The sequence below is a fragment of the Rhincodon typus genome, chromosome 1 (assembly GCF_021869965.1).
Source record: "Rhincodon typus isolate 14 chromosome 1, sRhiTyp1.1, whole genome shotgun sequence".
In the NCBI taxonomy this organism is placed as follows: Eukaryota; Metazoa; Chordata; class Chondrichthyes; order Orectolobiformes; family Rhincodontidae; genus Rhincodon; species Rhincodon typus.
Genome location: NC_063332.1, coordinates 150,019,954 through 150,047,844, shown reverse-complemented (window position 1 = coordinate 150,047,844; position 27,891 = coordinate 150,019,954). Strand labels below are relative to the sequence as shown.

The 27,891-nt window shown below is 38.9% G+C and overlaps 1 protein-coding gene across 1 annotated transcript in view; it reads right to left on the bottom strand.

Moving 5' to 3' along the window:
* The window catches only part of plk4 (polo-like kinase 4 (Drosophila)), a 63,050-nt gene that overhangs the window by 10,216 nt on the left and 24,943 nt on the right, over positions 1-27,891 (bottom strand). The window contains exons 8-14 of the mRNA XM_048597905.1: positions 11,379-11,483; positions 10,587-10,689; positions 8,588-8,737; positions 8,365-8,495; positions 6,797-6,891; positions 6,540-6,663; positions 3,508-3,651 (exon numbers count right to left, since the gene is read on the bottom strand). Coding sequence (XP_048453862.1) covers positions 3,508-3,651; positions 6,540-6,663; positions 6,797-6,891; positions 8,365-8,495; positions 8,588-8,737; positions 10,587-10,689; positions 11,379-11,483 — 852 coding nt within the window. The remainder of the gene's footprint in view (positions 1-3,507; positions 3,652-6,539; positions 6,664-6,796; positions 6,892-8,364; positions 8,496-8,587; positions 8,738-10,586; positions 10,690-11,378; positions 11,484-27,891) is intronic.

Here is a 27,891-nt window from a genome sequence, read left to right as displayed (position 1 = left end):
CCTGTCCTAAATCTGCATACCTCTTCCTTAAACAAAGACCCTGCTGCAAACACTTTTGAGGAGCATTTCAAAGATTCACACACCTCAAAAAAATCTCATCGGCCTTATATATGCGATTCCTAGTTTCTAACAGTGACGCCTATTTCAAGATTTGCCTGCTGCTGTAAACACACTTTTCACATCCACACCCAGAACCTCTTGGGATCTTGTGTTTCAATCAACTTGTTCCTTAATCCAAACTTCAGCAAATACAACTGTAGCCTGCCTAATCATTCCAGATATTAGTCTAGTAAATCTTTTCTGAACTGCTTTGAATGCATTTAGATCCTTCTTTAAAACAAGCAAACCAATTCTGCATACAATACTCCCAATGCCCTGTTTAATTGAAGCACAACCACCCTACTTTTATAGTTATTTTTTTGAGGAAAATTGAAAGCCTATTAGCTTTTCTGATTGGTTGCTCTACTTGCATAGCAGCTTTTTGCAATTCATGCACTGGGCCACCAAGATCCATCTGCATTTTTCACCATTTAGAGAATGTCTTTTTTACTGAGTCAAAATGGATATTTTCCCACAAACTCCATTTGGCAGATTTTTGCCATTTGCAGCCTGTCTATATCCCTCTTCATATTTTAAAAAGGTAGATATTGAAAGGCCATCAGCAAATCTAGAAACTATACCTTTGGTCTGTGCATTTCATTTATTTTATATAAAATAAACACCCCAGCATAGATCCCTGGTGCCACATTGCATACTACTTCTTGCCAACCGGGAAACAAAAAACCAAACTCATTTGTGCCTATTTATTGGCAAGAATAAAAAAGTTTGGAACTAGTTACCCCTATACCATGAGCTTTTACTTTCTGCAATAACCTCTGTGGCACCACATCAAAGGCCTTCTGGAAGTCTACTTACAATACATCCTAGTTCCCCTTTAGCCAATTGGTTTGATTTCTTTGGCAAAACAAAATGTACTGTGGATAAATATTATTTTCCTTTCAGTAAACTATGTTGACACTGTCTGATTACCTTGTATTTCACCCCCCCCCAAAATACCCTGCTGTAATGTCTTCAATAAACGTGATTCATCATAGAAAAGTTTTTTTTCTTTATTCACTCATGGGATGAAGACGTCACTGGCTAGGCAGAATTTATGCCCCATCCCGAATTGCCCAGAGGGCAGTTAAGAGTCAAACACATTGCTGTGGGTCTGGGGTCACATGTAGGCCAGACCAGGTAAGGATGGCAGTCTCCTTCCCTAAAGGAAATTAGTCAACTAGATGGGTTTTTCCTGACAAATCGACAATGGATTCATGGTCATCATTAGATTCTTAATTCCAGATTTTTTATTGAATCAAATTCCACCATCTGCCATGGTGGGATTAGAACTTGGCTCTTCAGAATATCACCTGGGTCTCTGGATTAACAGTCCAGGGAAAATACCACTAGGCCATTGCCTAGTTTAAATTCTTGGCTTATAGTTTTCTGCTTTCTGTCTCACACCTTCTTTTAATCAAGTAGCTATATTCGTTGTTTTTAATCTAATGGAACCTTTCCCAAATTCAAGGAGCTTTGGATAATTAAACACAATTTTCAACTAATACACTATCCACTTCTAGATTTGCTGATGGCCTTTCGATACCTACCTTTAAGTTGTGAAGAGGGATACAGATAGGATGAGAATAGGCAAAAATCTGCCAAATGGAGTTTACCATGGAAAAATGTGAAAATGTACATTTTGACTCAGTAAATAAGACATTTTCTAAATGGTGAAAGATGCAGATGGATCTGGGTGGCCTAGTAACTGAATTGCAAAAAGGTGCTATGCAAGTCCATGAAGAAGTCCATCAGGACCCAGTGACTTTTCAGTGCACAACTCCAGCAATTGGCTCAATATCACTCAACTTATTCAGTCTGGTCTGCCATTCAATCATGGATGGTATTTTTGTCAATCCCATTCTCCTGCCTTTTCCCAAAAATCTTTTATCCCTTTACGAATCAAGAACCTCTATCTTAAATATACTCAATGGCTTGGCTTTCACAGCCTTCCATGGCAATAAGTTCCAGACTCACCATTCTTTGGCTCAAGAAGTTCCACCTCCCTTTCATTTCCCCGTTTACAAACTATTTCTAGTACATTACTTATATCCATGAAGTGATGACTGATGAAAAAATATCTGTTCAATTCTTCTACCCTCTCTTTATTTTCCAGTATTAATTTCACTTTTTAAAAAAGATGAAAGCTCACTTGTAAATTCAAGTACATATAGAGAAGATTCTGTTTTCACGTTGCTACCTAAAACTTTCTCTTACTCCAATTTGTCTCTAATTTATTGAACTTTTAATCATGCCTTGCTGTTTCATCCTTTCTACCTTCAAATGTCTTATTTAAACAAAGTATGGACTCGAAGAGCCGAATGGCCTGCTTCTGCATCTTTGAGTTGTGTTACAGAGAGCAGAGGTGCGCCAGGAGTTCTGGCAGTTGTTAGGATGCAGTGTCTTTTTAATGTATTTGCAAATACCAAGTCCCTCGCTCACGGCTCTCCCAGTTACTAATTTACCTTGCATATTCAGATAGGAAAAAGAACTGGAATCTCAACAGTACTATGGGCAGATCAGAAGTAAAAAGGATGTTAAGAGGCAGATTTAGCATAGGTAAAATGACTAGTTGGATCTCTGACTGAGAGCAAGAACAACAGCTGATTGAACATTAGGGGAAATGAAAAAAATCCGGGGATAGCCTGGAAGGGTAGAGAATTGAGGTTCAAAAAAACCCCACAAATCTTGAAGGGCTGAAAAGCAGACTGCTGCTCCAATTGCACCAAAATGATTTCCATTACACATATTGATTAAGAATATGCAGTGCTATGTTGCAGTCTTTTGCTGTAGTTTACTAATATAACCAGCATCTTCAGTGGTAATTTTTTTTTGCTGCTGATTACTAACTGGTTTCTCCCCATTACAGTAGAACAGCAATGACAAGCTGGGACTTACCAATGGGGACCACCAATTAAAACCCTGAATACTATACAGAAAGAAAGAAACCGGATGGGATTGGATTTCCTTTTGCTTTCCTCCAGGCCTTATTGAAGGATGTGATTTGGGATTTTACAAGGTTCACAGTTTATAAAACATTAAGAACATGGTTCTAATCCTCTATAAAAAAAAGGGAAGAAATTAAAAATCTCCTTAGACCGCGAAGGCGGGGGAGGAAGCGCATGTGGGGGAGGGGGTGGTGGTGTGGTAGGGTTGGAGGCTGGTGCAGGAGGGGGGGAAAAGCATTTTTTCCCCCTACCCTTTTCTTATGCCACTTCAAGTTCTCAATATAATGAAATAACAAAATTAAATTCTGAAGATTATGTTAGACTCAGGGTGGCAAATACTGAGCCATATCATAAACTTCTACCTGCCTAACTATTACCAATAGTTACAGTTACCATAGGTACAGTTACACAACAAACACCTTAGCATTTCGAGATGATGAATTGATCATTTTTACATACATACCTGAGAAGCCCAACCAACATTAGGTACAAACACAGATTTCAGCACCTGCCCTGGACTGGGAGATACTACAGTCTGAGTTGAAGGTGCAGATTTATTTTTTTCAACAGTGGTCGTTGTTAAATTGGAACTTTCACATGAACAAATCTGCAAGATTAGAATAAGAAAAATGCAGGTTATTCTGATTTGAAAGTCATTATTTTTTCATAACCCAATAAATACAATGGTGTACAAAGCATGCCAAACAAAAGAGATACTCAAGCACTTATGGAACTGTACCACAGCATTGATTGGCAGCTTTTGAAAGGTGAAAATTTGAGTCAAGTTTTAAAGCATTAAAGAGCAGCAATTAAAGCAAGTAAAGGAAGTAAAGGAATTTGCAATATATAGAATTCACATATAATACACATCAAATCAGATTGGGAGATACGACCAGCATGAAAAGACCATGGACCCATACATGTCAAATTTGTGCCAAATCCAAATTGGGTCAAGAGATGAATTTTTTTCCTTCCGAGTCAGTTATCCTCTAATCTTATGCACAGAAGTACATCTTTCATGTGATGCTAGACCACAAAGACCAACCAAACTGTGGAGGGCATTAGTGGCATGATTGCCTGGAGTTTCTGGATAATAGCCAGGGAATACAATTTTTGATGGTTTCCACTTTCTAAACCATGACCTTCATTTCTTTTTGGTAGAGTAAATAAATGAAAAAAAAGCTGTTCCCAATTACTGGGAAAGGTCTTAATTAGAAGGCATAGATTTAAAGTAATTGATAAAAGAACCAGAGGCAACACAAGAAAATGTTCTTTGAAGGAATGCATTTTCTGAAACCCAGGAGCATGCATAGTAGCAGCTAAATCTAAAATACAATGAAAAGAATGAGTAGAACCTTACAAACCCTTAAAAATTAACAAAAGTAAAAATATACAGATGAAGGAAAAACCACTTAAAATAGATTTAAGTTTTAAAAATTGGCTTTTTATTGCACATGCACATTTACCATAAAAATCAGAGGTGAACAGTCAGAATTTACATTAGATGGTTGGTGTCAGACATTCTTTGAGCACAAGTAGTTAGGATTTGGAATGCCAAGGATTTGAGTTTTGAAGGGTTGTTAGACTGGAAATGCCAACTACTTATGGCTCTTCCAGACAGAATACTCAATTTTCTGTTATTTCACTTGGAAGAAATTAAATTTATTTTAAAGAAATGAAATTGCGTTGCTACAACTGTAATGTTTAATAGTAGAGATTATTTCTGCTTTGTTTGGAAAGTAATGTAAACTGCCAGCCCAATTAAGTGAGACTTCCTGATTTTATACCCTGAACCTCTACTAATGAAATCAATTCCAGGATTAATAACAGTTTCAAAAACTGAACATCTTTCAGGACACAGTAACAGATGCTGGTAGCAAAAAAGTAAATCAGATGAAGAAAAAATAACTCCAAATTAGCAAAAGCCAGAGAAAATACAGGCCAGAGAGATATGAATTAGCAATATATCCTTAGGATAGAGTCGAGAATAGTTTGTTGTTCCTTTAGTCTAATTACTTTATTTGCTAAATAAAAACTTAGCTCGTACTAAGTTGAGTAAAAAGGCACCTTTGCTGGACAAATGATCTCAATATCCATTCGGAACATATATACATTACTTTACCAATAAATGTACCATTTTATAAAAGACAAAATCCAGAATGTATCTGTGCTGCTTCACCATTCTGTGTACTTTACTCCTTAATTATCAATTATCTGCTAAAAAAGTATACAACATGAACACAAATCACTGGACATCAATATCTTAGAGAGGGACGATACCATCATTGTAAACTTGACAGTAATCATATCGCTGAAGAAACAAACCTAACAGTTAAAAAGCAGCCCCAAAGGACAAGTTATACAAAAAGATAAAACCTCAGTGTATTCTAGATGAAAAGTTAGAGAAATAAAGAAAAACCAAGCTGTCTCATGTGAATTAACATTTTTTAGCAAGCACTCTGTCCATTAGTTGAGTGACACTTTCATTAAAAACAGCAGCTGTACGGTGGAGGGTAAAGTCTTGTATATACAACAGATTTCTAAGTTTTACCAATAGAGAAAGAAAGCAAAGTTTAGCTCTGAATGATGGCAGATGTTTCAGTAAAATAGACACTCATAGTACTTCTATTTATAAAGCATTTGTTACTCAAGATCATACATAGCTAGGATTGTGACACCGTAACGACATGTGATTAGTCTGCAATTTCTAAAGCAGGCCAGCTTTAATTGCATGAGAGAGAAAAAAAGATCAGTCATGTAGAAAAACATGAAGCAGGAAGAGGCAGCAAACAACTGCATGATCGTAATAAATTGAAGAATATCTATAAATCCACAAACTGCCTTGTTTTTAATAGTACATGTATAGGTATGACAATCAAGGACAGAGTCTAATAGTGCATATCACAGTGAGGGAGGATCACCAACAGCATGGAACCAAACTACAACAATTTGCAAGTCACAATGGAACACATTATATCTGAAACATAGTAGTTCCTGCTGACTAAAGACCAATCTTCAGTGAACAAAAAAGAAATTGCCTATATCTTAAGTATGTACCAAACTAACTAATCCATTAGCATTAGCTTGCTTTGGTGCTTTCTGAATGCATTTTATTCAGCATCCTAAATTACAGTAGCCATTTATTTATTCTGAAGGGTTAAAGATCATTCAGGCAAATTGCTGCAGCATAGATTGTGCACTAAGAAAAATTAGCTAGAAAGATATTTCGACAGATCAAATATAGTAAGTGATTGAAGCATTGCACCCACGATTTAAAACCATGTATCAACTGTTCTTTTTAAATGCAAAGCCATTGGGAAGTGAATTACTGGTAAACAAATTAGCTTCAAGAAAGTAATGACTATATCAGAAACATCCAACATAACCTATGTTCTAAATGCTGTGGCTTGTGACAATTCAGAACAAAGGAAGATACTGTATTGGCAAAAAGGGACGTTGCTTTATTAGATAAAAATACATGGATTGCCTACTTACAGAAGGAGTAATGCTTGTAGTATGGCTAGAAAAGATATGTTGGATCTGTGGTTGCTCCCCTGCTGCAGATTTTGGGCCTACTGAAGGAGCTGGAGACAGCATTGGGTCTGCACTGGATGGCCGTCTATAATAAGAAAACAAAGAATCATCAGAGAGTCACCAAATTAAAATGGTCAAACCTCAATAATACTTCTATATGCTTTGCAATTTTTGGGTACACAACTTGGAATTAATAATTCATAAAATCAATGTTTTACCTTCCAATAATTATTGGAAAAAATGACACCGGCTTTTCCTTCCTTTCATCTTGTATTGCAATTATTGATTCCAGTTCAAGACAAGTCTGATGAGCCTGTTAAATATAAATAGCTATTAATAAATCAGGTTAACAAGTTATTTTGAAGTATTATTTTAAATAGTCATTTGGTAGTACAGAACTTGTGTTTCTGAAAAAGATATTGAAATTTTTTTGTTTTGCACTGATCAGAACAATTGGCAAGAAATACCAATTTTAAAAAAAGGGAAAATAGCATTATATGGTGGAGGGTGCTGAATAGTTGGCAAATAGACTGACTGGTAGGTATTAAATGGTGCCTTCTCCGTAATAATTAAATGGTAAGAATTGATAAGAAATGGGAAGAATTAAAAACTCTATGGTAGGGTAGCACAGTGGTTCAGTGCTTAGCACCAGGGACCTGGGCTCAATTCCAGCCTTGGACGATTGTGTGTGGCTTTGAATGTTCGCCTCGTGTCTGCGTGGGATTCTTCTGGGTATTCTGGTTTCCCCACACAGCCAATTCTGTATCCAGACAGCCAAAATTTCCCTGAATCCCATGCTTCCTTACTTTCTCAAATGCCTTGCTAAAATCCACATACACCACATCCACCTCTCTACCTTCAATATAAGTGTCTGTCACATCCTCAAAGAATTCAATAAGGCTTGTGAGGCATGACTTGCCCCTCACAAAACCATGCTGACTACTTCCAATCAAACTATGCTTTTCCAAATAATCATAAATACTATCTATCTCTCAGAATCCTCTCCAATAATTTGCCCACCACAGAAGACAGACTGACTGGTCTGTAATTCCCAGAATTTACTTGGTTTCTTTAGCAACCGTGTGCCCTGAAAGGAATTAACCACCCAGGAAAGTGGTCAGAAAGTACCCTTTGGGCCTCATCCAACTGTCTCACTGGCTACCCAACTTCCTAGGTGAAGTGGCAAACCAAGCAGTGAAGACGGCAGAGAAAAGGGTGGCCATAGGATAGGCACTTCAGATTCCAACATTCTGGTTCCATGCAGAGTAGGTGCACAACACCAGCTACTGTCACCACCACCAATGCATTAGTGGGAATAATTTCGAATTGAGCAAGTCCTCCACATTTAGGGCTAGGCTAAATTTTCACTTTTTTTAAAACTGAGAACTTGTTTGCATAGTTGTTTAGTTTAGCAGAATTTTAAGAATGTGCTAACAACATACATTGATTCATGAGATTAAGTTCAACTGTTATCTTGTATTTTCTGATTTCATCAGTAATTGGAATTGCTTTTCAAAAATACACTTAAATGGACAAAGCTTCAACACATTTAGATCAAAGCAGGACAGCAGCAATCGTCCAGTGACACGTCTTAAAATACATTAAAGTGAATTATCCCAATTACAAGCGTCCTAACTAGGGTGGAATTTCTGATTAATATTAAGGCTTCCATGGAATTTTGTTTTGAAACAGCATAGAGTTTTAAAATTTCATGAATTACACAAATATTGCATTTTTAACAAAAAGCGTGCAAACAGACGAGCAACATTACAAATAATATTTTTACCTCGTGTGCATGTTCCACATAAGAATTTATTTCTTCACCTGGCCCATTTATTTTTGTTCCTTTGAGAGTGTGAGATTTTCCAGATTTCTCTATGATTCGAAGAAACTCTGATGTTTTGTTAATTTTGGCTCCTGTTAAAAAGGAGTTATCAAAGTAGTAAAAACCCACTTGTTAGTGTCAGTATCATCATCTTGTATTTCACGTTTAAGCACTTAAGACTCACCATCATAAAAGCAGACTTCAACATCAGCTTGTGGACTATTCTCCATTAACATGCATTTGGCATATTTAGTGTACAGTGTGACCTTTGGAGTTTTAGATCTTACCAAATGGACGAACTTGGATGCATATTGATATTTTTTCCAGTACTTTTCTGAAATCAAATTTGTAACAGTGACAGTGAGATACAAATGGATTAAGTACAAGGCCAATCACTTCTGCATTTTAAAAACTCAGCATAGTCAGTGAATAAAAGAAACAGTACATCTAAAAGGAAATCACATTAAAATAGAAAATGCTCAGCAAGTCAGGTGACATCTATGGACAGAGAAACAGTCAGTGGACAGATTTTAATTACCAAGGGGAGTCAGGTTCAAGGCAGGAGCTAAACTTGAAAAATGGTATCAGATTGGAAGCATTTAACATGTCATTATGCTTTTAACAGCCAGCACTCAAATTTCCAGAGTTGTATGGAACTCGCTATGGTCAACTAGGCAAGAGGACAGTGGGGAGAACTTAAACAATTACACTGATGGATTGCGGGGGGAAAATCTTCAAAAGAGTAAAACTGAATAGCCCTACTTCAGGGTTGGTGTCACATCACTTCGGAGTATGCTTTCACTACTTGATAGGTTTGACAATTTCTTGAAAGTAATTCCACTGGTTTGGATTTCACTCATCTTGAGTTGTACTTTCCTGAACAATGGATGTCTCATGAAGAACAAGAGCAGCAGCATCAACAACACCAACAGCATCAAGAGCTAGAACAGCAGTAGCTGCCTTCTCAGGCACAGGCTGTGCCAGAAGACAGAGGGATGAATGGATCCAGCTTGAAGGAGGCAAGGCCCACCCAGAGGATGTTCAAGTGGAAAATCTACTTTTGACATGTGAGCAGCAGTGTCTCGGAATGCCAAAGCTTTCTCCTCAGCTCATTTCTGCTGTAGGCAGGCTCCTGGAATAAGGAAAGTCTTCCTATTGGGCCAATAAAGTAAGCACTACTTTGGTGAAGGCTCCAAATATGTAGGTCAGTTATTTCAATCCTTATCTGGGTTCTCTACCTAGAAATCCTTCCTTTGAAACGTGTGGTGTGTCACAATGCCTGTTTGTGTGTTATCGGTCGAGAAAGCAAGAAGCAGGATGATAATAAAAACCGAAAGTACTGCGGATGCTGTAAATCAGGAACAAAAACAAAGTTGCTGGAAAAGCTCAGCAGATCTGGCAGCATCTGTGAAGGAAAAAACAGAGTTAAATGTTTCGGATCCGGGGACCCTTCCTCAGAACTGCAGGGCGATAATACTGTGGTTGAGTTAAAGAGTCAAAAACAAAGCCTGCTTCAATTAAAGCACATTCGAACCACTGCAGCAGACTCCCTTACTTATCCCTCCCCTTCCCCTTCACAGATGATGTTTCTCTCAAGATTCTACTCAAAGTTTTAGGTTGATGACCATTCAACAGAACGTAAAGGATGTTAAGGTGAAGAACTTTCAATCAGATCTGTTTAAACGTGTTTGCTTAAAGAGAGTTTATTTTTAACATTTGACTTTCCATCAGAACTAAAATGTAAATTTCACCATAGCTACTGCCTGAACACTAATGTCTAGACTTTCCTTTTTATTAGAGATATTTACCCTAATGTTTTCTGGAAGAATATGTCTATTGAGTGGTGGTAAATTATACCCTGTGATACATTTCTTTAAAAGCAAATTTTTTTTTCTAGAACTCTGTTAACACAGTTATGTAAACCCAATTTGGCAATTAAGAAAAGCAATGACTATAAAATTATAAATCAAAAACGCTAAATTTGAACTAGGCCGTAACGGCAAGGCATATTTAACAAGTCAGTATGTAGACCACATCAACATAAAAGATACTCAATTAAATAAACTAAATTATGCTCCAATTAATTTCATGCAACCAAAGTTGACTACATTGGCAGTCTATAATTTTAAACATTATGAAGACTCAAGAAAAAAATTATACCATTGTGTATTAATATAGGATACCTGGCAAGTTGTCAAAACTGTAAGCAAATACATCCTCTGGTGGAGATGGAGGTCTGTCATCCAGTGGGAAACCTTTTCCCTCATTTGGGTGATAAATATGGATCTGAGGAAAGTAAAATTTCAAACACCTATGATTTTATGGATAAACGTATATCTAGATGGTAATCATAACATTAGCCATACTTGAATGAAACAGTAAAATCAAGCTACACTGAGTTTGATTTACAAACGCCTGACTTACACAACTAGGGTTTAAGAGGGATATGGGCCAAATGGAACTAGATTAATTTAGGATATCTGGTTGGCAAGCACGAGAGGAGTTGGACTAAAGAGCCTGTTTCCGTGCTTACGACCCTATGACTCTACAAACACTTGTACTCTCAAATGGATTCTATATACAAGGGTGTATTGATAATTTTAGGACTGAACATTTCCTGGTAATTTTGAGCAATATCTTATATTATCCTGCATCATGTTCTGACTGGTGTACAAAGTGACTTGCCAAAGGGCTTAAGAACAGAATCCTGAGAAGAACATAAGCTAGTTGATTGTAAGTGATTTTAAAAAAGATCCCTTGTAGATTAGTAGACAAATTTAAATATAGTTGCTGGAAGATATTAAAATAGAATATCAGAAACATCAACATTGACAAAAAAGTTAGAATAAAAAACAGCCTTGGGCTTGTGAAAAAGAGACATGCTACACTCCACATTCATACAAACATTGAACGTCTGAGAAAAAAAAAAAAAATCAAGACATGGATGTAAATTATCACTTTCAGAAATAACTTACCGTGCTTCCATCTGAGGATATTCTCAGTACCTCCTTCACACGCTCTTGAGCGCCACTTCCTTTTAGAAGTTCCATACAAACTTCTTCAGAGTCAAGAATACTCACCTGAATAAGAATTACAATTTTATATAACAGTTTGTCAAAGAGGCATATTCAAATTCATGCAGAATGTTTTAACAGAAACAAAGATATTCAGATCAACTAATGTTTATACTCAAGTCAGCTCCCAAACCACCTCATTTCTACTTTTTAAGTGCATCTTAAATCCTTTCTATCATATACCCATTTTGTTTTATTTTGAAAGCATCAAATCTATTTGACTCCACTTTCTGTGGTGACAAGCTTCAAATTCTAATCACTCACTAGGTGAGGAATTTTCTGCTTAGACTTGGTTGTAAACTGTCTTCTATATAAGGTCCCAAGTTTTGGATTTTCCTGATGAGTGCAAAGGTTCTCCTTAATCCAAACCATCCACAAAGATTTCTTTCAGATCACAGTCAAGCTTACCTTTCCCATTAACTGTAATCGCTCAGTTCAAGTGCTTTCTTGGAAATTTTACTTGCACTTACTTCAGGGATTCTGTGCCTTTTAAGGCACACAATAAATGGGATCAAAACCGTGCAGAATTCTGTGGATGGCCTGACCAAGGCCTTCTATAAGCATAATACAACTGGACTTCTTTTCAATTCTAAACTCAAATACTTCTGCCGAAGTACTGAAAAAGTATAGACTACACAGGATGATCATACAGCGTGTTACCTTCATCATACGAATAGGCCTTTTACACAACCATTAGGCTAATGCATTAGGCCAATTAGATCAGTGGATGACAGCTGTCGTGATCGCAGCTGATGTTAATACTGCACAGTTCAGATCACAAAGTGAAACTTGGATTGATAGATCATAAATTTTGCTCTTGCTATCTAGTTACTGTGGATCAGTCACCGGCAGCCTCTTTTTACAAATACATTCAACTTTCTTTTAAAAGAAAAAAAAATTTACACACAAGGCAGGAGAAAAAAAAATGCTATTTTATTGCATACAGCTATTTGAAATTATTTTTTGACTTTGCAATGAAACAAAGATTCACCCCACTTAACCTTAAAAATATTCCAGATGCTCAAACTACAGTGAAGGATCACCCATCTCCAAGTTTTGTTTAGTTGGCACAGCTGCAATTGACTATCTTCATTTAATTTCTTTCATTGGTCTCCTTCAGGGACTCAAACAAACAACTCATTCATTTCTTAAAATGGGTCCCTTAATCTTCTCTTCCTGGTTCTTATATGACTCCAAGACACCCAGGACCTGATTTCTTCCGCCCGGTCAGCTGGAGACAGCCATATGAACAATACTTTTTCTACCCTCCGAACTCACATACCTTGCCTAACCTTCTGGATAGCTGTCTTTATCTCCCTGGGTGACAGGAAGTCTTGTGGCTAGGCATCAAGCAATCTTCTCTTCTACCCTGGTTTCTAATGTACTGAACTGTTCTTCTCTTAAAACAGAGTTAGATTAATCCCTGGGACCTGATCAAATGCTTCCCAGGGCATTATAGAAAGCTAGGGAAGAAACTGTGGGGCCCCTGGCAGAGATATTTGTATCATCGTGAGCCATAGGGAAAAATACCAGAAGTCTGGAGGATGGCTATTGTTGTGCCTTTACTTAAGGAATGCTGCAAGGAAAAAAATAGGGAACTACAGTGAGCCTGGCATCAGTGGTGGCTAAGTTGTTGAAGGGGATTCGGAGAGACAGAATTTACATGCATTTGGAAAGGCAAGAACTGATTAGGGATAGTCAACATGGTGTTGTGCATGGGCCATCCTGTCTCAAATTAAGTTTTTGTTTTGAAGAGGTGACCCAGAAGATAACAAAGGCAGTGCAGTAGACATTGTCTACATGGATTTAAGATCTTTAACAAGATCCCACATAGTAGATCTGTGATTTAATCTAAGATGGCATCTAGGGAGAGAGCTAATCAATAGGATACAAAATTGGCTTGATGGTAGGAGACAGAGGGTGGTGGTAGAGAATTGTTTTTCAGACTGGAGGCTTGTGACCAGTGGTGTGCCACAACAATCAGTGCTGGATCCACTGGTGTTTGTCTTTTACGTAAACAATTGGGCTGCAAATATACGAGGGGTGGTTAGTAATTTTGTGGATGATACCAAAAATTGGTGGTATAGTGTAGTGAAGGTTATCTCAGGGTGCAATAGGACCTTGATCAACTGTGCCAATGGGCCAAGGAATGGCAGATGGAGTTTCATTTAGATAAATGAGAGGTGTTGCATTTTGGTAAGATAAACCAAGACAGGACTTACTCAGTTAATGGTAGGACCTAGGGAGAGTTGTCAAACAGAGAGACCAATAGATGCAGGTGCATAATTCCTTGGAATTAGTGTCATAGGTAGACAGGGTGGTGAAGATAGGCCAAAACATTCAAGTATTTTTACATATAAAAGGGTAGAAGAGATTTGGAACTATGTTCCACAAATGGCAGTGGATGCAGGATCAGTTGTTCATTTTATAGGAGATAAAATACCTTTGCTTAACAAAAATTTAAGAGAAGGGTCAAAAGGCAGACAAGCCTCAGATCAGCCTCGTTGAATGGTGGAACAGGCTCAAGGGGCTGAATGGCCTGTTCCCATTCCTGTTCCTAAATAGGATAATGTCCCAGGTGCAAAATATTGCCTTACTCACAACAATAAGTTGTCAGTTCAGAAAACTGACCACAAAAATCTACATTGAAACTAATTGCAGCACTTTTCGGAGGTAACACTTCATCCAAAAGATGCTAAACAAAGGCCCCTCTAGCCTTCCGAATGCAAGAGATTTCATAGCACTATTTAAAAAAGCAAGGGAGAGCTCCTAGAATCTTGGCCAAATAATTATACTTCAATCCATTTTATTTATGCTGGTTAATGTGGTCATTATCACATCACTATTTACAGGACCTTTGTATGGGCAAATGTGACAGCCAAAATTACAAAACTAACTAAACTTAAGAGTACTTCAACTGCAAGTTGCTTTTTGACATCTTAACTGTGATATTTTCCCCATTTTCAAATCCACTCACGGCTGTTAGATAATGCTCCCTTACATTAGGTCAATAACTTGCTTATTACTGATTAAGTTTAGCTTAGTCTGTCATTTTGCCAGGATTAAATGATAGGTAGGAGCAAACTCATACTTCTACTTCTCTCATACACCTGTCTATAGGTCTTTACTCCACTGCTCAATTCTCAGAGGACTTTTTAAAAAATTCACTTGTGGGACGTGTGTCACTTGCGGGACGTGTGTCACTTGCTAGCATTTATTGCCTGTCTCTAGTGCCCTTGAGGTGGTGGTGAGACTGCAGTGGTCTATGAAGGTAGCTACGTGTAGTAGGTAGACCCACAATGACCTTAGGGAGGGAATTCTAAGATTTTGTTCTAGCAACATGGAAGTAACGGTGGTATATTTCCAAGTCAGGATAGTGAAAGAGCTTGGAGAGAACTTGTAGATGGTAGTGCTCACATACACCTGCTGCTCTTGTCCTTCTGAATGAAAGGAGTCATGGGCTTGGAAGGTGCTGTCAGAGGATCTTCAGTGCATTTCAGCAGTTTGTACTAGCTACAAAATGCACTGCAGCTATCAAGCGTCAGTGGTGGAAGGAGGGATACTTGTGGATGTGGTGTTAATCAAGTAGCTGCTTTGTCCTGGATGGTGTTAAGCTCAAGTGTTACTAGAGCTGTGCACACCTAAGCAAGTGGGGAGTATGCCATCACATTCCTGACTTGTGCCCTTGTAGATAGAGGACAAGCTTTGGGGAGTCAGGTGGTGAGTTACTTGCTTAAGTATTCCAAAATTCTCACCTGCTCTTGTTGAGAATGCACTTAAAACGGCCACTCCAGTTGAGTTTCTGGTCAATAGTAACCCCCAGGATGTTGATAGTGGGGCAGTCAGTCAGTGATGGCAACATCATTGAATGTCAAGGGGCAGTGGTTAGATTGTCTCTTGTTGGAGATGATCATTGCCTGGCATTTGTGGTGCAAACGTTACTTGCCACTTGTCAACACAAGACCAGATACTATACAAAACTTGTTGCATTTGAATACAGACTGCTTCAGTATCAGAGGAGTTGTGAATGGTGAACATTGGCAAACCTCTCCACTTCTGACCTTATGGTGGATGGGAGGTCATTGATGAAGCAGCTGAGGATGGTTGGGCCTCAGATTTTAACCCGAGGAAATCCTACAGGGATTTCTGGAGCTGAAATGACTGATCTCTAACAACCACAAGCATCTTCCTATGCACCAGGTATGACCCCAACCAACAGAGTTCACCTCTCCATTCCCAATACCCATTAACTCCAGTTTTGCCTTTATGCCAAGGTCTGTCAGTCTCATCCCACCTCTAGAATTCAGCACTTTTGTCTGTGTTTGAGCCAAGGCTGTAGTTAGATTAGGAGCCTGATGGTCTTAGCGGTACCCAAACTGGGCAACGCTAAACAGGTTATTGCTAAGCAGTTGCTGCCAGATAGTACTGTTGATGACACCTTCCATCACTTTACCGATGATTGAAAGTAGACTTATCAGGTAGTAATTAGTCAGTTTGGCTTTGTCCTGCTTTGTGTACAGGACATGCCCGGGCAATTTTCCACATTGTCAGTCAGATGCCAGTATTGTAGCTGTACCAGAACTGCTTGGCTAGGGTGGGACAAGCTCAGGAGCACAAGTCTTCAGTACTATTACTGAAATAGTGTCAGGGCACATAACCCTAGCAGTATTCAGTGCCTCTGAAGATTTCTTGATATTATGTGGAGTGAATCAAATTGGCTGAGAACCAGCATCTATCATATTGGGGACTACGGGAGGAGGCAAAGGTAGACCATCTAAGCACTTCTAGCTGAGAATTGTTACGAGTGCTTCAGCCTTATCTTTTGATGTGCTGAGCTCTTCTATCATTGGAGGATGATGATATTTTTGGAGCTGCCTCCTCCAGTGAGTTTATTTAATTGTCCACTACAATTTGTGACTGGATGTGGAAGGACTGCAGAGCTTATGCCTAGTGTTACTTCAGGTATGCCCTCTGCACTACTTGTTGAGCTAGGGTTGATCCACCTGGTTTGATGGTAACAGTTGAGTAGGGCATATGCTGGGCCATGACATTGCAGATTATGTTGGAGTAGAATTCTGCTGTTGATGGCCCACAACACCTTATGGATGCCCAGTCTTTAGTTGCTGGATCTGTTCAAAGTCCGCCCCATTTAACAGTGAACAGTGTCACACAATATGATCGATGGTATTCTCAATGTGAAAGGACCATGCAGTGGTCACTTATTATTACTGTCATAGACAGATGCAGATTGGTGAGGATGAGATCAGGTAGCTTTTCCCCTCCTCTTTGTTCCTTCACCACCTGCCACAGACCCAGTCCAGCATCTATGTCCTTTAGGTTCCAGACAGCCCAATCAGTAATGTGGCTGCCGAGCCACTCTTGGTGGTGGGTTGGGACAATTTAAGCCTCAAAACAGAGTCAAAGTTACAGCAAGAAAATATTCATTTAGGAAGAATTGCTGTAGACTACTCACATTAGTTTCAAGTCCTCAATTTTTAATTCTATCCAGAGACTCTGCATATTTTGTTTTAATCATCAATACCAGAGGATTTAGGTTGTGTGTTTAGATCCAGAAGGGAATAGCTGATCTGTCTGGTAGGGACTTCATTAAAAGAATACAGCATATTATTTCACTTATGTGAATGGTTTGACTTGTTCCTCTTTACAGATCTCCAGGACACTAAAACGAAAGATAAGTTTCAAGTTTTAAAACCTGCCTCTAGTAGTCATTAAAAGGCATTCCTTTGGTTTTAAGTCTGCCAGACTGAGGCTCAGCCACAGCACAGCACGACACTATGTCGGATTATCACTCTACTTGGTGAATGGCTTCTAAATCATTGAGGGAATTAAACACTACCTGAACCAACATTATAAAGTATGGATAAATACCTTTCCTTACCAACAAGAACTTAAAATAGAGAAAGCTGTACTGTCTACCAGTACTCAAATCATATGGGAGCAACAGGTGAATTTATCCCAAATTCCAATCGCATGCATGGCCAATTGGAGGAAAGTCATCTCACAAGTCAAGGAGTGTAGCAATAATAAGCAGGGCAAGAAATCACCAAGGGAGTCAAGGGGAATGGGGGTTGGAAGGAAGTGGCTATAATAAAAAAGGTGGTGTGGTGGTGGTGGTCGTAGGGAGCTAAAGAATTTTTAAAATCTCAAGAAAATGACAGCTGAGCTAACCAAGAGCTAGGAACACAATTTCATGTGTTAAAAATAGAGTGATGAGGAGATAGATTGTGGATGCTATTATAATGAACATCGACAACTGCTACATTTAAAATCAGTGATCTAGATGAGATATCCAGTCAAAAAGGGCAGTAACTGCCTTTTTAAAACATTCCAGTTTCATATGTATGTAATTGAACTGCTTTAGCTGTGAACACACCAGGTCTGTGGAAGGTATACTGATGAATTCTATCTGACACAGAGTGTGTCCAAATACTACATACGTCAACACAAATACAGAAGGTATTCTTAGGTGTGTCTGCACCAGCTATTGAGTTAGTAAAAATGAAAAAGGAGACCCTGAAAATCTCAAAACAAAAAGGAGGTCCTCAAAATAATGCTGCACACTATTTTCATACGTAGTCAATGCTTACCCGTACAGAACCTAAACGTTGCCAAAGTGACACAAAGACAAAGCCTTTAATCTTGCACTCATCAGGACTAATGCACAAGAATCAAACTTGGGTTAACATCAACTTGTACAGAAGAAGAAGAGTGTGCTGGTCGGCTGGACCATGGTTGGCATGAAGAAACAAGAAAAAGAAAAATTCAATCTTAGCTGAATAAAACTCAGACTGGGTAGAGGGATTGATCAACATATTGTCATAGGGAATGGCTCTTTAAAAGGTATGGGGTTTTAGATTTCTACATTCCTTTCATTATTTAAAATGCTTCTGCCTACATTTATGATTACTTGCTCAACTTTGGTATATCTCATTGTAATGGAGACCACGGAAGCAGAGAAGCAAAGTCATTTCCAATCACTTCGTAGGTCTCCCACTGATACAATGTATTTGGGGTAGGGAGGTATCAATCCATTAAAAAATATAATTAAGTAATAGTGGTTAGGTTTTAAAACACAGCATTATTCTTTTGGCGTTCCATTCATTATAGTAGATCTGTAACATGCTCAACTAGTCCTTCACACCTTTGACACTCCGGCAACCAAAAGATCAGATCTAAAAACTTTGTAGTCAACCACATCCAGAGGAGAATGGTGGTGGAAAATTAAACAATTCAGAGTTATCTCCAGAAATTTCCCTATCCTTAATGATTGGGATGCCCTGAACAGTGGAAAAAAAAAATTGATAGATCTTCAGCCAAAAGTGATGAGTTGTGACACTGGCTTTCATATTGATTATGCTATTATATGCAAATTGCAGAGGCTAAAAAAAAAATCTACTGATGTTAAGAAAATCAAGTAAACAAATAAAGACAGTAATATTTCAAGCTTTTTGCTGCAAGATCTGGTTTGTGCCTGACAAAAGTTCGCTCAGAATATTGATGAATTAGAATCGCCAGCAACTTCATTTAGAAAAAGACTGGCTATTCCTCATGATTGGTTCTTTTAAAATTGCTGCTCTTAGTGATAAAATATGGAAGGAAAAACATTTGGACACACAATCAGCAATTTGTATTTTCTTAAACAAAAAACAACAACAACATTCATTTTAAGTTTGGGTTAATGACGTATGGATTTTCTGTATCTGACATGAACTTGTATTTCTGCAACTTCTTGGTAGTGACTTCCTTTATAACAGTTTCATGAGCTACTTTTGCACCACTAAATGGGTTGTGTTTACTTTAGCATGTTTTATGACTTAGCAAGGCAAACCATTATGGAGTGAAGGCCTGTTAAAAATTTTAGTTTTTCTTTAAGCTTCATGGAAACACTTCTGGAGATGGCTGTACGGATCAATGTGTTTGAAAAGGGGAGAAAACAAAACAAAACAAAAAAAAGAAAACTGAAACTATTTTAGAGTAAGGAGATAATACTTCCAGTCTCGGACTTGCATTAAGATAAAACCCTGAAGAGATTACTTGAAGCTGTATACATTCAAGTTCTGGTGTATTCAGGAACAAACTATCAGCATTTCCAGTCTAGGCAGTTAAAGTCACAGTTACCTTAAATTTGTGGTCTCCACCATGTGGATTGTTATTAACTTGTCAAGTGCAGTGCCCCTTACTACATGCATTAATGTCATACCACTGCATGACTTCAGCTTCCAGAAGCCATGCAACTAGAGGAAAAAAAAGTAGGCTTTTACCAGGCTTTGCCAGCTTGTTGTATCATGTTTCAGTTTGCTCCTGATGGACAATCATTGCAGGATAAAACAAATTTTGTGATAGCATTTAAAACAAGTGAATAATAAAAATACTAGGAACCGATGTGTGAAGCCACTATATTACAGTACTAGAAACACTAGTCCTATTCAGCCATTACGTCTACATGGATTCTCTGCAAGAGCAGCTCAGCTAACCCTGCTCCTCTGCCTTTTCTGTACACTTGTAGCTTTTGCTCGTCGGTTGTTATCTATAGGTCCACACAGGCAAAGAACAATTACAGGAAATGCTGTCACACCCAACATCCAATATCCAAGCAACACATCATCCTGAAGTCTCAGAAACGAATCACAACCACAGAAGTGACCTCCCATGCCTCCGTACTTGAAAGCAACCGGCAACATTCTGGATATTCCAGAGGCCTACCTGCAGTGTGATCCGCAGCCATGTGATACTATGAACTACGAACCACAAGGTGTAGCAATAATAATGGGGAGGCAATGGCCTAGTAGTATTATGGCTAGATCATAAATCCAGATAATATTCTGGGAATCCAAGTTCAAATCTTCACCATTGCAGATGGTGGAATTGAAATTCAATAAAAATCTGGAATTAAGAGTCTAATGCTGACCGCAAAACAATCGTCAACTGCTGGAAAAACCCATCTGGTTCAATTAGGAAAGGACACTGCCATCCTTACTTGGTCTGGTGTACAGGTGACAAGAGTCCTGTCGGTCTATAAACCATCTGCTGGGTTAATAGGGGTTGACAATACAGGTTGGCCCAGCAGTCACACCCTATCGCCTGAAAGAATAAAAAAAAGTGAGCGATGACCTTTGGATAATCCAAACCAAAAATGTACTAACTTTCACATGGAATGGGAATTTCTGTTCACATTAATAGATAAAAGGGTTTGCCTTGTATGACAAGTATATCAATAAAAAGGATAGATTGGATCTAAAAGTTAAAGTTTAAATTGGAGGAACACCAATTTTGAGGGTATTAGGCAAGAACTTTCAAAAGGTGATTGCGGGCGGATGTTCACAGGTCAAAGGTTGGCTAGAAGACGGGAAGCATTCAAAAGTGAAATAACAAAAGTCCAGAGACAGTGAGCTGTTAGGGTGAAGGGCAAGGCTGGTAGGTGGAGGGAATGCTGGATGAATAGAGAAATTGAGATTTTGGTCAAGAAAAAGAAGGTAGCATATGTCAGGTTTAGACAGCAGAGACTGAGCGAATCCCTAAAAGAGTATAAAGGCAGGAGAATACTAGAGGGAAATCAGGGGGGCAAAAAAGGGGACATGAGACAGCTTTGGCAAATAGGGTTAAGAAGAATCCAAAGGGATTCTCCAAATACATTAAGGTCAAAAAAGCAAATCAGGGAGAGAATCGGGTCCCTTAAAAGATCAGCAAGGCCGCCAATGTTTGGAACCGTAGGAGATGGAAGATACTAAATGTGTATTTTGCATTAGTGTTTACTGTGGGGAAGGAGATGCAAGATAGAGAACATGGGGAAATAGTGACAACTTGAAAAGCGTCCTTTTTACAGAGGAAGTGGTGCTGAACGTCTTGAAATGCAAGAAGATGGATAAATCCCTGGGACCTGATCAGGTGTAACCTAAAATTCTGTAGGAAGTTAGCGAAGAAGTCGCTGGGCCCCCAGCTGAGATATTTGTATCATCGATAGCCATAGGTGAGGTGCCAGAAGACTGGACGTTGGCTAACGTTGTGCCACTATTTAAGAAAGGTAGTAAGGAAATGCCAGGGAACTATAGACTGGTGAGCCTGACATCAGTGGGGGGCAATTTGTTGGAAGGAATCCTGAGGGACAGGATTTACCCGTATTTGGAAAGGCAAGGACTGATTAGGGATCGTCAGCATGGTTTTTTTCTATGGGAAATTCTGTCTCACTAACTTCATTGAGTTTTTTTAAAGAAATAACAAAGAAGAGCAGTGGATGTGATCTATATGGACTATTAAGGTGTTCGACAAGGTTCCTCATGATAGACTGGTTAGCAAGGTTAGATCAAATGGAACATGGGGAGAACTAGCTATTTGGATACAGAACTGGCTCAAAAATGTAGAAGACGACAGCGTGGTAGTGAAGGGTTGCTTTTCAGACTGGAGGCCTATGACCAGTGGTGTGCCCAGGGATCAGTGCTGGGTCCATTACTTTGTCATTTACATAAATGATTTGGATGTGAACACAAGTAGTATGGTTAGTAAATTCACAGACGACACCAAAATTGGAGGCATAGCAGACAGTGAAGGTGGTTAACTCAATACAACAGGATCTTGGTCAGATGGGCCAATGGGCTGAGGAGCGGCAGATGGAGTTTAGTTTAGATAAATGTGAGGTGCTGCATTTTGGAAAGGCAATCAGGCAGGACCTACACACTTAATGGTAAGGTCCTAGGGAGTGTTGCTGAACAAAGAGACCTTGGAGTGCAGGTTCATCATTCCTTGACAGTGGAGTCACAGTTCTTTGGATAGTGAGGATGACGTATGGAATGCTTGCCTTTATTGGTCAGTGCATCAAGTATAGGAGTTGGGAGGTCATGTTTCAGCTATACAGGACATTGGTTAGGCCACTATTGGAATACTGGAATTCTAGTCTCCCTGCTATTGGAAGGATGTTGTGAAATTTGAAAGGGTTCAGAAAAGATTTACAAGGATGATGCCAGAGTTTGAACTATAGGCAAGAGGCTGAATAGACTGGGGCTATTTTCCCTGGGGGTTTATGAAATCATGAGGGGCATGGATAGGGTAAATAGCCAAGGTGAGGGAGTCCAAAACTAGAGAGCTTAGGTTTGAGGTGAGGGGAAAAGATATAAATGGGACCGAAGGGGCAACATTTTCACACAGAAGGTGGTGCGTGTATGGAATGAGCTACCAGAAGTAGTGGTGGAGGCTGGTATGATTACAACACTTAAAAAGGCATCTGGTTGGGCATATGAATAGGAAGGGTTTAGAGGGATACGGGCCAAATGCTGGCAAATTGAACTAGGTTTATATAGGATATCTGGTCGGCATTGATGAGTTGGACCAAAGGATCTGTTTCTGTGTTGTATATCTCTATGCCTAAGTTAAAGCAAAGAGGAATTTGAAACAATACCTCAACGTTTCACAATATTTAAGAATTTTTTTCCCTTCAACCGCATGCTTTACGTAACAGCAAGTTGACAAGCTATTCCAAAAACTCTGCAGCCCATCTTCTTCTAAACCAAAAGCTAAAGTCAATGCCTGCACTGAAGCACCACTTCACATTTTCCATCTTCTGGAAAAAAAGAAACCACTCACAGATGGTGAAGTAATTAAAGAAGAAATGACTGACTCATTATTAGGAGACTTTAGAGTAAAGAAGAAATAATAAAATGGGCAATCCAGTAAAAGTCACTCAGTGCTTTCTTAGTAGCAAGACAAGTGGAACTTTTGCCTGAAAACATCCTTCAGGAACTACAATAGGACATGAAGGACTGTGAAAGCTTCTCATTGCAATTCGAAGAATCAACGTAACACAGCCCAGCTGGGTGTTTTTGTATACACGGATTTTAAAAACATAACAGCTAAAGAGGATCTGGTCATGCTTTTGCCCCAAAGAACGAGGGATGATGACATCTAAAAACTGAAAAAGCATATGCCAAAGAGAAACTTACCAAATCATATAGGGGATACGGGAGTTTACTGAAGGAGGATATCAGGAAGGCGGAAAGGGGACACGAGATAGCTTTGGCTGAGAAGATTAGGATGAATCCAAAGAGATTCTTTAAGTTTATTAAAGGATGAAGAATAACTAGAGAGGATAGGACCCCTCAAGGGCCAAAGTGGACGAATGTGTGGAACCGCAGGAGATGGGCGAGGTCCTCAATGAATATTTCTCCTCTGTTTACTGTGGAGAAAAAAGACAAGACGACTTGGGAACTATAGGAAGTTAGAAGCAATATCTTGGGGACAGTCCCTATCGCAGTAGAGGTGGTGTTGGAAATATTACAATGTATGAAGGTGGATAAGTCTTCTGGTCCTGATCAGATATATCCAAGAACCCTGCAAGAGGCTACAGAAGAGATTGCGGGGGCCCTGGCTGTTATATTTGCATCATTGTTAGCCACAGGTGAGGTCCCAGAAGTCTGGAGGGTAGCGAACGTTGTGCCCTTATTCAAGGAGGGCTGCAAAGAAAAACCTGGAAGTTATAGATCAGTAAGCTTGACATCTGTGGTAGGTAAGTTAATTGAGAAGATTCTAAGGGATAAGATATACATACATTTGGAAAGACAGGGTTTGATTTGGAGTAGTCAGCATGGCTTCATGCATGGGAGATCATGCCTCACAAATTTGATAGAGTTCTTTGAAGAAGTGGCCAGGAAGGTTGATGAGGGCAGGGTGTAGACATAGTCTATATGGTTATCAATAAGGCCTTTGATAAGGTTCCACATGGGAGGCTGCTCTCGAAGGTTAGATCGCATGGAATCCAAGGAGATTTGACAAATTGGATACACAATTGGCTTGATGGTAGGAAGCAGAGAGTAACAGTGGAAGGATGCTCGTTTGACTGGAGGCCTGTGACTAGCGGTGTGCCTCAGGGGCCGATGCTGGGCCCATTGCTATTTATTATCTATATCAATGATTGGATGAGAACGTACAAGACATGATAAAATAGGCAATCTTATGGACAGTGAGGAAGGTTATCAGAAATTGCAGCAGAATCTCCATCAGCTGTGAAAAAGTGGGCAGAAAAATGGCAAATGGAGTTTAATATACACAAGTGTGAGGTGTTGCATTTCGGAAAGTCAAATTAAGATAGGAGTTTCATGGCGAATGGTAGGGCCTTAAGGAGTGTAGTGGAACAGAGGGACTCTGAAAGTGAGTCACAGGTAGACAGGGCAGTGAAGGCGGCTTTTGGCATATTGGCCTTCAGTCAGGGCATTGAATATAGAATAAAAACTAAAAGAACTGCAGATGCTGTGAATCAAGAAAAACAGAACAAGTTGCTAGAAGCTCAGTAGGTCTGGCAGCGTCTGTGAAGAAGAAAAGTCAGAGTTAACATTTTGAGTCCTTCTGAGGAAGGGTCACCGGACCAGAAATGTTAACTCTGACTCTTTTTCCCTTCACAGATGCTGCCAGACTTGCTGAGCTTCCAGCAACATTGAATATAGAAGTTGGGAACTTATGTTGCAGTTGTATAGAACGTTGGTGAAGCCGCACTTGGAGTATTGTGTTCAGTTTTGTTCACCTTGCTATAGGAAGGACGTTATTAAACTGGGAAAAAAAAAGTGCAGAAGAAGTTTACAAGGATGTTGTCAGGACTCCAGGGACTGAGTTATCGGGAGACATTGGACAAGCTAGAACTTTTTTCTTTACAGCAGAGAAAACTGTCTTACATAAGTGTATAAGATCATGGAGAGGGTGGATAGGGTGAATGCACTCAGTCTTTGTCCCTAGGTTGGGGAATCAAGGACTAGAGGGCATCAGTTTAAGGCAAGAGCAGAAAGAAAGAATACATGGGAGCCTGGGAGGCAACTTTTTTCAAAAAAAAAACAAACAAACAAAAGGGTGGTATGCATATGGAATGCGCCGCCAGTGTAAGTAGTTGAGGCAGGTACATTAACGTTTACAAGGCATTTGGACAAATACATGGACAGGAAAGGTTAAAGGATATGGGCTAAGTGCAGAGAAATTGGGTTAGTGTGGATGGACATTTTTAGTCAGCATGAACCCGTTTGGGACAAAGGGCCTATCTCTGCAATAGGACTCAGACTCTGAATCAAGAAACTGCTTTCCATCACAACTTATTGTGCACCAGCCAAACTTGGCACAAATGAGGGCTTTATTGTACTTTGCAGAAATTACCCTGGTTTCCTCCCCTTTTTTATTGCATGCCACTGTATAGTCAACCAGCAAACACTAGCAAGTTCAGGCTTTTCTAAGGATTAAAAATTTTTTAAGACTGTAAACTTGATTACAGCAAGAACCCTTCAACACCATTTAAATCCTTATTCGATAAATTTAGTGCTGCCTACAGTGAACTAATCTTCCATGCAGGCATGAGGTGGTTAAGTTGAGGGAAGGTCCTACCCAGATGTTTAGATCCAATACCTGAAATCACCACTTCTAAAAAAAAAAAAAAATCAAAGAATGAAGTGTGCAGAGAGTGATCAGACAATGTATGGTTGCATGACTTTGCAGAGATAACTTAAAAACTGAACGAGCCAAACTGTATACTGTATGAAATAGGACAGAGGAATAGCATATATTAACAGTGTTGTGATTTCAAATTGGAACTGGGTCTATGCTCCTCCCAACTAAAACATAAAATGCTTGACACTGACTCTGGAGACAATACTAGGAATAAAAAAGAAAATCAGAGTCAAATAAACAATGGTCCCACACTGAAAACATCTGTGCACACCTGAGGTTAGCAGAGGAATTTAAACAGACGATTTTAGGAATAAGCTGCAATGGAACAAATCACCATGTTTGTCTGAAATCCATTCGATTAAGTAGACATTGGTGAGTTAACTGCCAAATTCCATAATATTTGATGTACAAAGTTATCTAGCTGATATGGAGATAATTACAATGCAAAATGATATGGAGTTGAAAGTCAGATCAATGAAAGTGATTTTTTGGGATTTGTAAATAGAAAAATACCCACTATCATCCTGTGCTTTTGAGATGAAGGTTTACATCGACTTTCATATCTCTGATGCAGCATTCACCCAAATGAAAATGACCAAGTCGAAGTTCCGTACCTACCTCTCAGACACCCATTTGATGCACTCTACACAACTAGCAACCTCAAACTGCAACCCAGACTTCAAGGCAATGACAGATAACATGCAGTCACAAGTGTCACACAAGAATAGTTGAGTGGAGGACAAAATTAATGCATACTTGGTTGAAGGTTTATAAGCAATTTAAAATAAACTGGTTTGTTTTATATTTCCTTCAGGAAATATCAGCTTTACACTTAAAAGTGACTGCGTTTAAAAGAAGTTGGAGACCACTGCCTTAAGTCTATCAAGATGTTAGTGATCGATTCTTCTCCTCTGGTGTGAGTACTACTAAAAGGATGCATTTAGGTACCGCACAAGGGCTTTTTTTCTGGGCACCTCACAAAAGGACTTTGAGATTATAGTTTCTGCTACGCATTTTCAAAGTCTTTGATTTTGTGTTTGGTAAATTGCTTAGTTTACTCTATTTTAGATTGATTTCTTTTCATCAATAAACTTCTCATATTGAAACAAAAACCTGCAACATTGCAAGCCTAGTTTCAGCAAGAGATCACCTCATTAAAACATGAGCCATCAAGCCAGGTTTCAGTCTGGAATCTGACTTGTCCAGTAATATCAACTGGGGTCATAAAAATCTAGCATATCAAGCAGTGCTCAAACAATCCCTCCTTCCCATTACATAACAACATTGCCACAGATATTATTATTCAGCTGGAAATTGAAACATGACGTGTGTGGATTTTCTCTTCAAAAAGGTTAAGCCATTCTGGATTTTAAATAAATAAATTAAAAAAAAAAAAAAAAAAAATCACTGGAAACAAAAATAGGCTTGAGACAACATTTATTTACAGCTGAATATGTGCAGTAGCTACTGTGGGGGAAAAGTAACGCATACTATTGTAATGAACACTGTCAACTATTAAGTTTTAAAAAAGTGTAATTGAAATCAAACATGAAATTAAACAAGTTAGCAACTGTCTAGTTAAAGTATTCCAGCTTTGTGCATGTGTGATGGCTGTGACCTTTCCAGTGTGCTCAAAAGCCATTTTAGGAGGATGTCTTTGAATATGCAGAAGTATATGGCAGGCATTTTGAAAAGAAAACTTTTTTTTTGGTAACTTATATTAGCTGTCTTGCCCCAATTTAAATACTGTGGCAACTTGGAAATTAAATGATTTCCTTGTGTGTTGTGGCTTTCAGTTTAATGAGGTTGATAGGATATTGGAATTGTCGATATCCTCAATGACTATCTGTGAACACAAATACAGATGACACTGTTACTACAGACTGCATTATGTAATCAAAAAGGTTAGTGTGAAAGAAAAGGTAGCCACTGGGGAAACAAAAGTAACCTTCAAAGAGACCTTGGGGGGGGGGGGGGGGGGGGG